Here is a 14,359-nt window from a genome sequence, read left to right on the forward strand (position 1 = left end):
TATAGATCTAATTAAACAATACAATGTATGCTAAATACTCATGCTGTCAAACTACCTTCTAAGCATTTATGTTTATGCCCCTAGATATGTGTTAGTCTCAACTTTGGTCAGAAATGCATCTTTTCCCAGTGGGAAATGCTTAATGCAGAGACTCATAATAGAGTGCCAAGTGTAAGTAATTGTGAGTGCTCAGCAACAAAGGAATCATGTTTAACACCCTCTTCCAACACAAGGCTCAGGGACACCAAGGAAGGGTGTGCTTATAGGCCTTAGGATCTGAAAAAAGAGGAGGAGAGCAGAGGAATGATAACTTCTGAACATGGCTCTTGCAATTATCAACTCACAGCACCATGATTCTATCACGGATGGAGAGGAGCCTCTGAGTTCCCACCTTTGGCAAAGGAGAAAGTGCAGTATGGACGGAGGAAGAGTCACTCTCCTTTGAAACAAGACTGGTAGTGGGTGGCTTATTCTTCATTGCATGCGCAATACACATAATACAGCACTAATTGGACTCTTAGGGTCATAAACAACAGTAAAAAAATGGAGGACATGAAGTTACGAGGGGATCAGGGTAGGGACACTGTAGGAATTTGGGGGAGGCAATGATGAATGAACATGATCAAAATTTAAAAGATAAAATATTTTAAAACAGCATTTTAATATGTACTATGAACAATTATAAACACTGTTATGTGAAGATAAAATATACTTGAAAGAAAATCGTTGGAAAGCAACAAAATGATACTGAAGAAATCCTGATATTTTTCCACAGAAATGTCTAGCTAACATTTATGAATAACATAATGCTTGGTATAGAAAGTAAGTGAATTTTGAAGGTGTAACATTAACTGCATCCAGATGGCAGTAAATAATTTCATGAAGTAAAAAGACAGGGTACAAACTAATAACAAAATTGTAGTTCATTATTAGAGACAAATGTAGGCAGTCATGCGCTGAAAGAGCCAAACATGGTAGTTGAAAGTATGGTTGTGTGTTATAATGGCTTATGACCAAGGTGGGCCACATATTACAGTCTATACATTTATCTAGTTGGTGAAATGGTTAAGTGAAGTAAGATCGAGTGTGAGAGGAATGTATGGAGGTATGAATGTTTTCACACCATTCTAGGACAGGAAGTTATTTAAGACTTCCATGTGCTCCTCTCACATCCATCATTTTCCTGTCCAAAAGTCTGTAACAGCACTTTTACATTGATATGATTATTATAATTAATGTCAGTCTTAATAATGGTAATCTATTTTAAAACTCTTCTGTGGGGAAAATTGCTTTGTATATTTTTTTTTTCTCTTATAGGCCACTTCGAAAGTGTTAATGACATTTTTGCAAAGAAATTTTAACATTCAGTGAATAGGTTGCTTCTAAAATGTGTCACAATAAGAACAAAATTGCAGCTACATTTCTTGTTTATATGCCAGCTTGTCTAACTAGTTTAAAACGGTAAACAACAAAAGTCTAATTCTGAATGAGTCAGTGTGGATTTACACTTATAACAGTTTGTGGCTGGTGTTCGTGTACTAGAATGCAGAAAGGAGGCACTATAGAGGGAAGGGATGAGGCATTTCAAATGGAAGATAGAATAATACTTATGGACCAATTAGAGAGAACTCACTAAAGAATGGCTGTATCACATAAACCATTTCATAAAGACACTTGATAACTGAGCTTGGATCTGTTACCCTGTTTGTGGACATGATGCATCCAAGTTCATCATAAAAAATGATGGACATCTCAGCTGTTTCCAACTTCTGACTGTTATGAATAGAGTCACAATATATATGGATGAGCAAGTATCTCTCTTGTAAGGTGTAGAGTCCTTTGGGTATATGCGAAAGAGTGTAGCTACATATATGACAAATATTGTTTCTTTGTTCCTTTCTTTCTAGTTTGTCTGTTTTTATTTTTGTTTTTTGCTGCTTTTCTTTTGATTTTTTTAAGAAGTGAGGAGAAATTCAGTATGTAGTGAGGTGGGAGGATCTGGAAGGAGTGGAGGTGGAGAAAATATAATCGAAATACATTGCATAAAAATTTAAATAAAAAGTTTAACATTGATATGGAAACATACCAGTAAAGCTTAGTACTATTCTCACGCTCTTCTTGAAAAATCTGTTCTCCCATGACTTTAAATTAAATGCATTCATTTATGGTTATTTTATAATGTTCAGCGTTATCTGTTAAGTCAAGAAAGAAGGCCATCTTCAAGAAGAATCTAACCAGATGGAGATAACACAACAATGATAACAGTCCAGGATCTCTGAACTAAAGGAGCTTGATATCCAATACAAAGGTATAAATTCTCAGAGCATGATCTGACAGACTGTTCAGTAAATGAGCCTAATTTTGAGGGTAAAAATAAAACATGGTTCAAAGGAATACTGTCTTCATTTATCTTGGAAATATCTTAAATATGTGGAATATGGCTTGATGATGTTGTTTCTCAGCAAAGGTGTATTTTCAAAGAGAAGGTTATCCCTTTGTTGTGGTTTAACATACCTGCACAGAACACTATAAAAACCCGAGCACAGAAGTGACATTCATTCTCCAGAAACTCACCTTCAACAGCACATCAAGTCCTACATCTCAAACATAATGAGCTACTACTACGGCAACTACTATGGTGGCCTTGGTTATGGCATTGGTGGCTTTGGTGGCCTGGGCTATGGCTATGGTTCCAGCTATGGTCTTGGGGGCTATGGTGGCTATGGATACTTCCGTCCCTCTTTCTATGGCAGATACTGGTCCTCAGGATTTTACTGATTTTACTGGTCCTCAGATTTTGCAATAATCTACTAATCCAATCCAGAATCAATTACTTAGGATGGCTACTATTACCCTACTGTGCTGAAGACTTCTCCTTTGTTCATTTTATGATATTTCTCAGCATGTTACCTTAATAAACGTCTATTGTGAGCATTGTACATGTTGTCTCATTGATGCTTTTCTGATTAAACATTCATTCCAAATTTTGGCATATTGTATAAAATATTTCTTTGTAATTTGTTTCTTCCATTGTGAGTATACTATTTTATATCTGAGCTTATATAACTCTGTCTAGTAGTTCCCTCTCTCCAGGTCATAAATGTTTCTCTCTCTCTCTCTCTCTCTCTCTCTCTCTCTCTCTCTCTCTCTCTCTCTCTCTCTCTCTCTCTCTCTCTCTCTCTCTCTCTCTCTCTCTCTCACACACACACACACACACACACACACACACACACACACACACACACACTTGGTATTCTGAAAAACAAAACAAAATATGCTTGGCCATCATTAATTCCTATGAATGCCTGAGCACTTGATGTATATAACTATTGTGCTCATGTACTACACATTTAGAACCCAGTGTCTAATGAAAAGGAATATTTTGGTATATATGTCCTTTAAATATGGTTATTGTATGAGCATCACCAAGATGCTGTCTACATGTGCTGCTCAACCTGTGTACTGTGTCACTCACACTCTTATGAAACAATGAGAGAATTAGAAAATAGCTATTTTATGATTAGCTTCTCCCTTAGAATAGAAAACTTAATTAAATTCAAATAATAATATCTGCATGCAGTTTTGAAACTCTAATTTTAGAAAGTGACACAAAAGTACTAATTTCATAATAAATTTACAAATGAAACCATACTCAAAGATTGTGGTTTCTCACTAATGAATGCTTTGAATAAGAAAGGAAGTAGGTGTTCATATAGAAATTATTCTATTTTTGCCATACACATTTTAAACTTCTAACAAATTCACTAACAAATATTTATAAAGTAATTCAATGACCTACAAGTAACCCTACTTTATTGAGCATACGAACAGGATGTACTGGATGTTTATGAAGCCCATCACTACACATAATGAATATTCACCCAGAAAAGTGATTCTACTAAATGGCGTCTGCTTTTCTAACAGAGATAAATATAAAAGTATAAATAATTCTATTAATTTTGATACATCTGTACTTTTATATTAAATTTGGTGTTAGATAAATGAAATGTGCTATATATTTGTATGAAATCCTAAAAGAACCAATTTACTTAAGAAAAGGTTTAAAAAGACAGTACCCTCAGTTAAAAATGACATAATAGCTAGATTGTTTTCCATGCAGCAGAAACAGGGTATGAATGTGGCCCTAGAGTGAAAGGTAACTGTAGGAGTACATTCATGGCTGCAGATGGGTTAAGGTCAATGGTTTATTGAGGTGTATCTACTTTTGTCATTTTCTAAGTGAAATTGCACATTAAGATTTAAAGAATGTAGACAGAAGCTCTGAATGAACACCTGAACTTTACAAAAAGAGGTAGAGATCTGAAATTACTGAGCAAAGGCACAGGGTGCAGGGTAGGCAGAATAAGTGTACTCAGGAGGGTGGAAAGGATGCTCACTGACACTGAGGGAAATTGATAACAGTCAAGTGCAATGCTTGTTGTTAGTTATCAGAATAAATACAGTTATGGGTGACAGTTAATTGACAGGTAACACTTCCAATTAGACATTTGGAAGATGTATAGAAGAACAGTGATAACGAAAGAAAATATATTTTTAAGTTTGAATTTCTTCCTCCAAACCATTATCAAAGTTTTCTTGACATTTCATAGTGAACCTAATATAATCCTGTGTCCTTTATTAGATTGCCACTTAAAGAATTGAGTTTTAAGAAAACATAATTCACACTAACCTAGAACTGACACCACCAGTCACAAGGACAGGAAATGCAAGATAAGTCCAGGTTTGGAAGCTAAGCCAGCCATGAAGAAAGGTGCAACTTATCTGACTCTGTGTGAGAATGGAAATACACATTAGTAAAAACATGACATTTTCCTTCAGTTCATGTTGCGATTGACCAGGAGATCATAATGTGAAAACAGCATCTACAGACGTGACTTTTAAATTTCTAATTCCATGTGATTATTCTCTTCATATTAATATTATTCACATTTTTTTTACATTCAAAATTGAAGTATTTTGAAACATGAAGGTTCTTTTTTTTCCTTTCAGGAACCCTTTACCATAGGGTTTTTGGTTATTTCTGATTGGATGACTTTACCTAAGATAAAGTTTTAATGGATTTTTGTTTGTTTGTTTATCAAATACTATTCTCTCTAAGATGATGATGAATAATGCCTGAAACCTTTGGAATTACATAGATACATTAAAATAACTGAGGAGACTATGCTTTGTGAACAAGAGGAACACAAGTGAACACTGTTGCTCAGATATACCATAATCTAATTTCAGTTCACCCTGATGTCTTTGTATCTGTTAAGTATCGTTACAAAAAAATGCAACCCAACAAATCATTATGCAGCTTCAAACAATACTTGTTATTGTTCATGAAGCTCCAGGTTCACTCACCAATGGCATTTTTTAATGGTTCATGAATGTATGGTCAGCTGTATGTGAGTGACACAAGTGACTTAGTTTCACTGGTTGATGATTGACACATTAAAATTATTTCATTCATATACACTTGTAGCCAGCAAGCCTTTAAATGTTCTCATGGTGATGCTGAGAAGAAATTAAACTCCATGTGTACAAATGTTGTATGACCAAACTTTTCCTGGGGAGATACTACACACAAGTCTGCTCCCTCTAGATAGTGAGCCACCAAAGTCCAAGAATTAATGAGTTTTATTAAGGTTACTTTCAGGTGAGGGGTTACTCCTAGGAAGAGAGTGATTTAAATGACTCAAAAGAAATGGGCTTCTTATAAAGATTGTTACACACAGGTCATCCCGATATCAAATAATAATCCCAAATACATAGTTTCTTAGGTTCATGATAAGGGTTGCTAAGAAGGAAAAAGAGCAAATCAAGAGCCTTTTACTGCCTTTCCTGTACCTGTATCAATTAAGTAGTGATAGTGATCAATTAATCACTATCATGATTGTAAGTATGTCAGCTTCCTATGAGACACATGGCACCAGCAGCAGTCAGTGGGGCAAATTCCAAACACTAACAGAAAAAAACCTTTACCTCCTTGTAGCTCATATTCAAGCCTTGATCCTTCACGACAAGTAAAAATCAACCTGCAAATGCCCCTCATTGTGGAATGCAGGTACACTAGCTGCTTACAGCACATGGTACTGTTAAAGACAAGACAACCATAGGACCTTAAACTGGCCTGAAGCTAGCCAAATTGAAATTAAACTGACAGTGACAGATACTATTGTTTATGGCTTCCTGGAACAAAGACAACATGATTAAGAGCTGAATTGAGAACAATAATACTGTTAGGTGTTAATTGTTTCCTGCCTTAGACACCTCCTGAGTTCTAGGTCACCCAGAAAAATCCTCAGTTGACCAAGTTGCTAAAGAAAAATAAGGGGACTTTGTGGCTGGTTTTGTTAAAAATATCCCCATTAGGCCTACATACTAGAACACTTGGTTGCCATCCGTGGTACTGTTGGAGGATGTCATGGAACCTTTAGATGGGCAGCCTTGGTGCAGGAAGTAAATCACTGGAAATGGGCATTGGGGGGTTACAGTGTCACCCATCTTTCTCCCTGCCTCTCTTCTTCCTGTTTAGTAATGAAGTGTGGTTGTTCTGCTTCTTGTCATGCCTTTCCAGCCATTATAGATTCTCGACAACCTGGATCCCTAAACTGAAAGTAACTCTTTATCCCTTAAAGTGCTGTTGGTCATGGCATTTTATTATAACAATGTAACTGATGAAGCGCACTTCAGTAATGGTACCTTGGATGAGTCACAGAACGTTTTGTTATAACTGGAAATCTTCAAAAGCCATTTGTAATATAAAGCAAAATATTTAATCTTCAGTATTCTCTCCAGAGGATTTTCTGTCCTCTATTCACTTACCTCTTTATTAGTTCTACACTTTATGATTAGTTAAAACAACCCCATAGGTTCTCATCTTTTCTCTGGAATTTTCACTGTTTTGGGCACATCTATGGCTTACATATTGTCCTATGTCAAAACTTCTACTTTTTGATAATCTGGAACAATATAGCTCTTCCTCCTTTATAAAATCTAATAAAGAACAACAACTAAATAAGTCGTTTGAGCTTATTTTCACTTTGAATTGTGCATGTGTGTAACTTTAATCCTACACATATAATCACACACACAAATTGATGAAAGTATGTACACACACCCACCTTTGCAAGTACAATGAAACAGCAGGTTTTCATGAAGCTATAATTTATTTCATACCCTAAAGTATGACAAATCATCTTTTAGTCAATAAAAATTCAGTTAGTAGTGATTGAACTCTAGAATATTTTATAGAAATAATGCAGAGAAAATATCCTCTATATACATGAATTGTAAAAACATTTAGTAGGATGCTAGAAGCACAGAACAGGAGTTTAAATTCAAACTGCAGATTCCCAAACACTTAGCTGCTCCTGTGAATAGGATGGATTCTTCATGGAGAGTAGGGAAAGGAAATCAGCTTGTGTTAAAATAGTACTTGAGTACAATTTATTAGAATTTGTCTTGGTAGCATGTAGGGAGACAGAATGTGTTTGAATAGAATTCACATACAACAGAATGATTAAATGTTTCTTCTGAATAAATTTGGTGTTTTTTCAAACTAAGAGAGGTATGCATAATATTTTCATGATTTTTATGTTAATTTATTGAAATTTTAAAAGAAACAAAACATGATAATTGGCAAAAATTGAAACTTTATTTTAGCTAAATTGGAAGAAATATCAGTTGTTTAATCAAAATCCTAGGCATCTCCAGGGATAAGCTGCAAGGGATTTGAATACTGCATTTAGATGTAGAAATGTGTAGTCATTAGCTCTGAAAGTAAGATTTAATTATCCATGTTGAAGCCTATAGTTTCAACCATCAAATAATTCAAATTCAAAGGAAAAGTTGACTTCATGCATGGTTAAAACCACCCTTAAGTAACAAAAGCATGGACTAATGGTCCTGATTTTCACCAGAAATTCATTTCTAAAGCAGGCGAAGCTCTTGGGGTTTGGTGGGTTGTGCATCTTGAGTGGGGATGAAGGGAAACACTGATTCGGGGCAGTTTTTACTCTTAGGACATTTTCTTCACTATCTGCCCAAATCTTCAATCCCTAATGCAGTGAATTACTGTGGTCACTTCTGTAGTGACCTTAGATTGAATGTTGGCGATCTGGGTGCTGGCTCTGGTTTTCACTGTAGCTGCAGGCTTGTAGCTATCGTGGTGAAGGTGATTATGGCTATGCACACTGGCCCCATTTTTCTACAGATGTATTCTTCCTGTAGGTTGTAATGAACACTTTGTCAAACTCCTATGATCTCAGAAGCTGTACATTGTTATGTATAGCATCATTTTCATGTTCCACATTACTAATTTTGTGGTATTTTGAGCTTTTTTTTTTTTTTTTTTTTACACTGTCACACTGTAGCCTCAGCCTCCCATGTATCTCCTATGTGACTCAGTTTCTTGTTTTTTGCATTTGGAGAGGGGGAGGCTCTTGCAATAGTAACTCAGCATCCAGAGTCATGAATAAACAAAGCTGAATGCTGTGAGGTATGAGTGGATCTCCTTAGCATTGTTGGGGGGGGGGGGGGGGAGAACTTCAGTAGAGCTGAGCCCAATTCTGGTCCTTGCAGAGGTCCCCAACCTTTTAGAGGGAACACACACAGTTTCAGCCAAGTGGACTCAAGCAATCAGGGAAATAGATACTGACAGGAGTGGGAGGAAGGCTGGTTACAAGATTATGTCCGCTGGATTTGGGCAATGTCACCTAGAAGAGAAACAGGCTTCTCTTAGTTCCAGGTCAATAGGACATTTTCAAGCTTGGAAGAAGGCACACAAAGAAATTAAGGCCTTTGTTTGTTTGTTTTGTGGAGGGTAGATTGCGAGTCAAGAACAACGTTCTTCAAAAGGATCTAGAAAAAGTACCTGTGAAGAGTTTTGTGCCGCGGAAGATTGATCTACAGAAAGCAGAGAAAGGGTCCAAATTATCCCCCCATGGGAAGCCTTGCCTTCTTGTAAGAAGGAATGGGGGTGGGTGGGTTGGAGGGGCTGGAAGGGCAGGAGGAGGGAGGAGGGAGGAGGAGGAGGGGAGAGGGGCATCTTTGAGTGGTATGTAAAAATGAATAAAAAAATCTTAATTAAAAAATATCAGTTTTTCTAAGTAAATGTTTCTGTGAGGTGAGGTTGAGTATCCATGGTAAAGTCCTGCTAAAACAGACAATGAATTTGTTTGTCAAGATTGACCTTCCTCAGATGCCAGTGGTGAGTGATGAGGCTCGAGCTTAATCAGCCAAAGATGAGACTTTGTTCAGAAAAGAACTCGGGAAGCCTAGTTAAAAATCTGATCTTTCGGGGTTGGGGATTTAGCTCAGTGGTAGAGCGCTTGCCTAGCAAGCGCGAGGCCCTGGGTTCGGTCCTCAGCTCTGTTAAAAAAAAAAAGACAAAAAAAAAAAAATCTGATCTTTCTCAGCAGAAAGCCCAATGATAGAGGATATGTGTTTTTTAATGAATTCTGGAGACATTGCATTATTGGGAAAATGTTCTACTAGGGGCCATTGTTCCAACTTTGCAACCCTGAGGTTTCTGATGTGCCCCCTTTGTCAGTTAAAACATTGAAATCTTAAGTATATGCAGCAAAAGTCTTTCATTCTAATTAATTTTGAGTCACATTTTTTTTTTTTTTTTTTTTTTTTTTTTTGGTTTTTCGAGACAGGGTTTCTCTGTGTAGCTTTGTGCCTTTCCTGGAACTCACTTGGTAGCCCAGGCTGGCCTCGAACTCACAAAGATCCGCCTGCCTCTGCCTCCCGAGTGCTGGGATTAAAGGCGTGCACCACCACCGCCCGGCTTGAGTCACATTTCTTACCATGGATTTTGAACTGCATTTTAAAATATTTTTATTAAATTTACTTTTAAATTCAAAATTATTTTATCATTATCCTCTAGAACTACCTTTTCCAAATAGGGAAAAGTATATCTTTCCCTTTATATGTGTTCCTAGAGCATCTTTTTACTTTCTTTTGTCTATCTTTCAGCATCTATGTATCCTTCATACACCTCCAACTACAAATTGATTTTAACTTTCTTTTTTTTTTTTAATTATAAGTGCTCAGCCTATAGCTTAGGCTTATTACTAACTAGCTCTTACCACTTGAATTTATCCATTTCTATTAATCTATATTCTGCCATGTTGCTTGTGGCTTTATCTGTCCTCCAGCATTTCCTGTTCCCTCTGCAGCTCTTGGCGACTTCTCTGACTCTGTCCTTCTTCCCACAATTCTCCTAGTCCAGCTCTCCTACCCAGTCTCTTCCCGCCCAGCTATAGGCCAGTCAGCTATTTATTAACCAATGAGAATAATGAATATTTGAAGTGTACGAAGATTGTTCCACAGCATTTCCTTTTTTTATCTAATTAAAAAAGAAGGTTTTAACTTTCTCAAGCCTTTTGTCACCTGGATGTGACTCCTTCTTGCTTACACTTGGGTATATTTTTATTTATACTTTTTTCAATACACATTCACACTCTGCCATGTACTCAAAGAAAATCTATTCTATGTTTATCTGTGTTCAGAATAAAATTTATTGAAATAGTGCCATACAGTAGTCATTTCATATCCTACTCAATTTAGAAGAATTTTTTTCCTAGTTATTTTGTCATGCATTGCAGAGGCAGTGAGAATTACTGAGAATATCAAGATAAATTAGCTAAGTGCCATTCCTATGAGTACAATTACATACCTCAGCAAGTCTGAAGGGCGAAAGCACAGGTCAACATTGTCAGATTTGGTTTAAAGTTTCTTAATGTAACTCCAAATTAAAAAAAAAAATCGAGGCCAGCCTGGGCTACCAAGTGAGTTCCAGGAAAGGCGCAAAGCTACACAGAGAAGCCCTGTCTCGAAAAAAAAAAAAAAAAAAAAAAAAAATCATTACAGAAGATATGAAATGAGCTCAATATTGATGTTGTCAAATGAGGAAAAAAGAAAGTACATACTTAGAGTCATTTGCAATGACAATTTCATGTATGAAGAGTATGTACTGTATTCTGATAGGAAAGTCTAATTTGCTCCACTTAGGTGGAAGATTTAATTTTATAAAAGTTATGATATGTTTGAAAGGTTATTGAATAGGACAGTTGCTTCTTTTTTCTGATGGTTCAGAAGAAATTAGCAGAAATCAGGATATTCATTATTAAAATAATAGAAATACTGAAATATCCACTATTTTCAATAAATTCATTCATTTAAAAATAGAAAATTAGCCGGGGGTTGGCATGCTTTATCCAGCATCGGAGAGAGCAGCGATTTGTGAGTTCGAGGCAGTGGTAAATGAGTTCCAGAAAAAAAACAAAGAAACCTGTTTGAAAACAAAAATAAATAAATAAATAAATAAAAAATTGAAAGTTAACTTTATCAGTTTATTGTCATTTTATTTCCTTAGTAGGTTAGACTTAAATCTATTGTGCCCACGAAGCAGATATTATCATAATATTGTGCAACTCCAATTTTATTCTCTATTGCATCATATTCAGGTTTTATAAAAAATATATAAGGCATTTTGAATGCAAGAAAAATATATCCTGATGGAATAAAAGTTACACGAACCAAAATAATTTTTACCATAAACAAGTAATAAACAAAAAATGTAAAATGTCTATGATTAATATGTTAAGGACTTTGTTGGTGAAAATAGATGACATATGAATACAAATGACTGATGAAGGCTGAGAAATTAAACTCTAAGAAAAAGTAAATATGATTTTATCAAAGAAAAAAAAAAGAAAACAACAAAAGAATTGAAGTATGCTGGGGAGGGTCATCAGTACACTTACAACAACCCAGCCTTTATATGAATTAGCTGAACAGTAAGCAAACAGCAGAATTATTGATCACTAAGGTTGAATGAAAGAATAGTTGAGATGAGATGTAAAGGAAAAATAATTACATATAATATAAAACAATTGAAGAATAGATGGCAAAATTGAAAAGTGTGATCCCTGCTAGGAAAACTCCTAGGAATCTATAAGGAGGAGCCCAGCTAAGACTCCTATCATAGGGATGCATAGCCTGACATGGCTATCTCCTGTGACCAGGGAAGATGAACAGTAGAGGGAGTGGAACACCAACACAGCCACATAACCTTCAACCTACAGTCTGTCCTGCTGTTTGGATGTGCTGGAGTAAGGGTGGTACAGAGACCATGGAGGTTTCAGAACAATGACTGGTCAAGCTTCAGACCCATACCATGAGAATGAGCCTACCCCTGACACTGCCTGGAGGGCCAGGACACAGAGGCTGGATAGCCCAGAGACATAGGATAGAACCAAACACCTGGAACAAAAACTGTCAATGTAATGATGCCTAATGATGTCTGCTATACTCATAGATTGGTGCCTAGAAAAATTTACATCAGAGAGGCTTCATCCAGTAACTGATAGAAACAGGAAAAGAGCCCTACAGTCAAACATTAGACCAAACTCTGGGAATCTTGCTGAAGAGAGGGAGGGATGATTATAGGAGCCAGAGGAGTCAAGGACATCACAAGAAAACCAACAGAATCAACTAAGCGGGGCTCATAGGGGCTCACAGAGACTGAAGAGATAACCAGGGCGATTGCATGGGACTGAAGTAGGCCCCCTACATACATGTAACAGTTGTGTAGCTTGGTCTTCTTGTGAGACTCCTAACAGGGAGATCAGGGGCTGTTTTTGACTTCTTTGCTGTCCTTAGAGACCCTACTCATACTGGGTTGCCTTGCCCAGCCTTAATATAAGGGGGGACAGTGATTAGTCTTACTAAAACTTCACATGCTGTGTTTTATTGATATCCATGGAAGAACTGCCCCTTTCTGAATAGAAACAGAAGAGGAGTGGATTGTAGGGACAGAGTACAGATAGGGGGTACTGGGAGGAGGAGAGAAGGGATGGGAAATTGTGGTTGGAATGAAAAATAAATCAATAAATTTTTAAAAAAAGAATGTGAAGCAGTAATGCAGTATTTGAAGGTCAATGCAGATTGGCCAAGAATATATACTGTAAACTGTGTCAAATAAAAATAAAAATTAAGGTCCATGCCGATGCCCCAAGTGGGCTGGAGGCAGAGTTGGAGCATCTGCGGCAAGCCCTGGAGGTGGCCTGGATACCAAGGAAGCCAAAGAGAAGTTCCTACATGAGGTGGTAAAAATGCGTGTGAAGCAGGAGGAGAAGCTGACAGCAGCCCTACAGGCTAAGTGCAGCCTGCACCCGGAGCTAGAATTCTTGCATGTGGCCAAGAAGGAGAAATTGCGCGAAGCCACTGAAGCCCAGCGCGGTTTGAGGAAAGAGATTGAGCGGCTCCGAGCCGAAAACGAGAAGATGAAAAGGCCGACGAGTATTGGTGCGCCTGGAGCAGACACGGCTGGTCCGGGTGTGTGACAAGGGCTGTGAGGCTGGTCGCCTGCACGCCAAGTATTCAGCCCAGATTGAAGACCTGCAAGCAAAGCTGCAGCATGCAGAGGCGGACCGAGAGCAGCTTCGAGCTGACCTGCTGAGGGAACGTGAGGCTCGTGAGCACCTGGAGAAGGTGGAGAAGGAGCTTCAGGAGCAGCTGTGCCTCGCCACAGCCTGAGAATGTGGGTGGCTAGGGCAGTGCCCAGCTGGATCCCTAGCCTGTGCAGTGTCTGCCACTGCCACATGGACTCCATATGTGCGCAGAGGGCGACAGGTACGTGGCTCTGCAGACCCAGCCCACGCCTATGCAGCCATACAGCACAACGTCTCTACTGTGCCTATTACCAAGCGAGTGTTTGTAACCACATACTTTTGGATCCACTGCAAAATTTTCTACTGGCCAAGTCCAAGTGAGCAAGCCATGTCCCCCAGCTGCAGCTAGAGTCGAGACTAGCTCTGTGGCTTGTAGCTGGTCCTTTGCTTGCTAGAACATTCTAACATTTACACTTTTGTTAGAAGCTATTTAAAACCAGTAAGAAGACTTGATATTCAGAAAATCAACATGTTTTTTAATGACTAACTGTAAAAGGCCCCTACACGTGATGCCATCTGGACACCCACTCTGGTGGGGGTGGCACCCACCCACTGCCGTCCTGGGAAGCCATCACCGCTCATCTGTGCCCGCGGCTGCAAGAGGACAGCAAGGTTTCTTCAGAGTCTATTTTTTCAGCCACAAGGACCCCAGTCTTCCTGCTGCTGCCAGGAAGAGCAGGGAGAGTGCCGCGTGCGAGATGAGCCCCAACACTGCCCGCCTTACCGCCGCTGCCCGCCCACCAACATCACCACTAACCCTGCCATGCAGGCACCAGGGTCCTGAGTCACCGTCTGTTCAGGCCCCCGGATGCCCTTGCCCACCTACACCTTGAGGGCCGACCTGTGTTAGGCAGTGGCCATGGCCAGTGTCATGTTGTATTGTCCCCATA

The 14,359-nt window shown here is 38.3% G+C and overlaps 1 protein-coding gene and 1 pseudogene across 1 annotated transcript; both read left to right on the top strand.

Annotated features, from left to right (window-relative positions):
- The first annotated feature begins 2,574 nt into the window (after window positions 1–2,574).
- LOC114698415 (keratin-associated protein 19-9b) lies at window positions 2,575–2,939 on the top strand. The gene has a single exon (XM_028877064.2). It carries the CDS (start codon window positions 2,611–2,613, stop codon window positions 2,776–2,778), a length of 168 nt encoding a protein of 55 aa, XP_028732897.1. The 5' UTR covers window positions 2,575–2,610; the 3' UTR covers window positions 2,779–2,939.
- Window positions 2,940–7,990: 5,051 nt separating this feature from the next.
- LOC114698409 lies at window positions 7,991–13,594 on the top strand (annotated as a pseudogene).
- Window positions 13,595–14,359: the final 765 nt, after the last annotated feature.

This window comes from Peromyscus leucopus, chromosome 12 (genome assembly GCF_004664715.2).
Source record: "Peromyscus leucopus breed LL Stock chromosome 12, UCI_PerLeu_2.1, whole genome shotgun sequence".
Classification (NCBI taxonomy): Eukaryota; Metazoa; Chordata; class Mammalia; order Rodentia; family Cricetidae; genus Peromyscus; species Peromyscus leucopus.

What these genes read in the sequence shown, in the direction of transcription:
- LOC114698415 (XM_028877064.2), top strand. Translation starts at nt 2,611, where the DNA reads ATGAGCTACTACTACGGCAACTACTATGGTGGCCTTGGTTATGGCATT.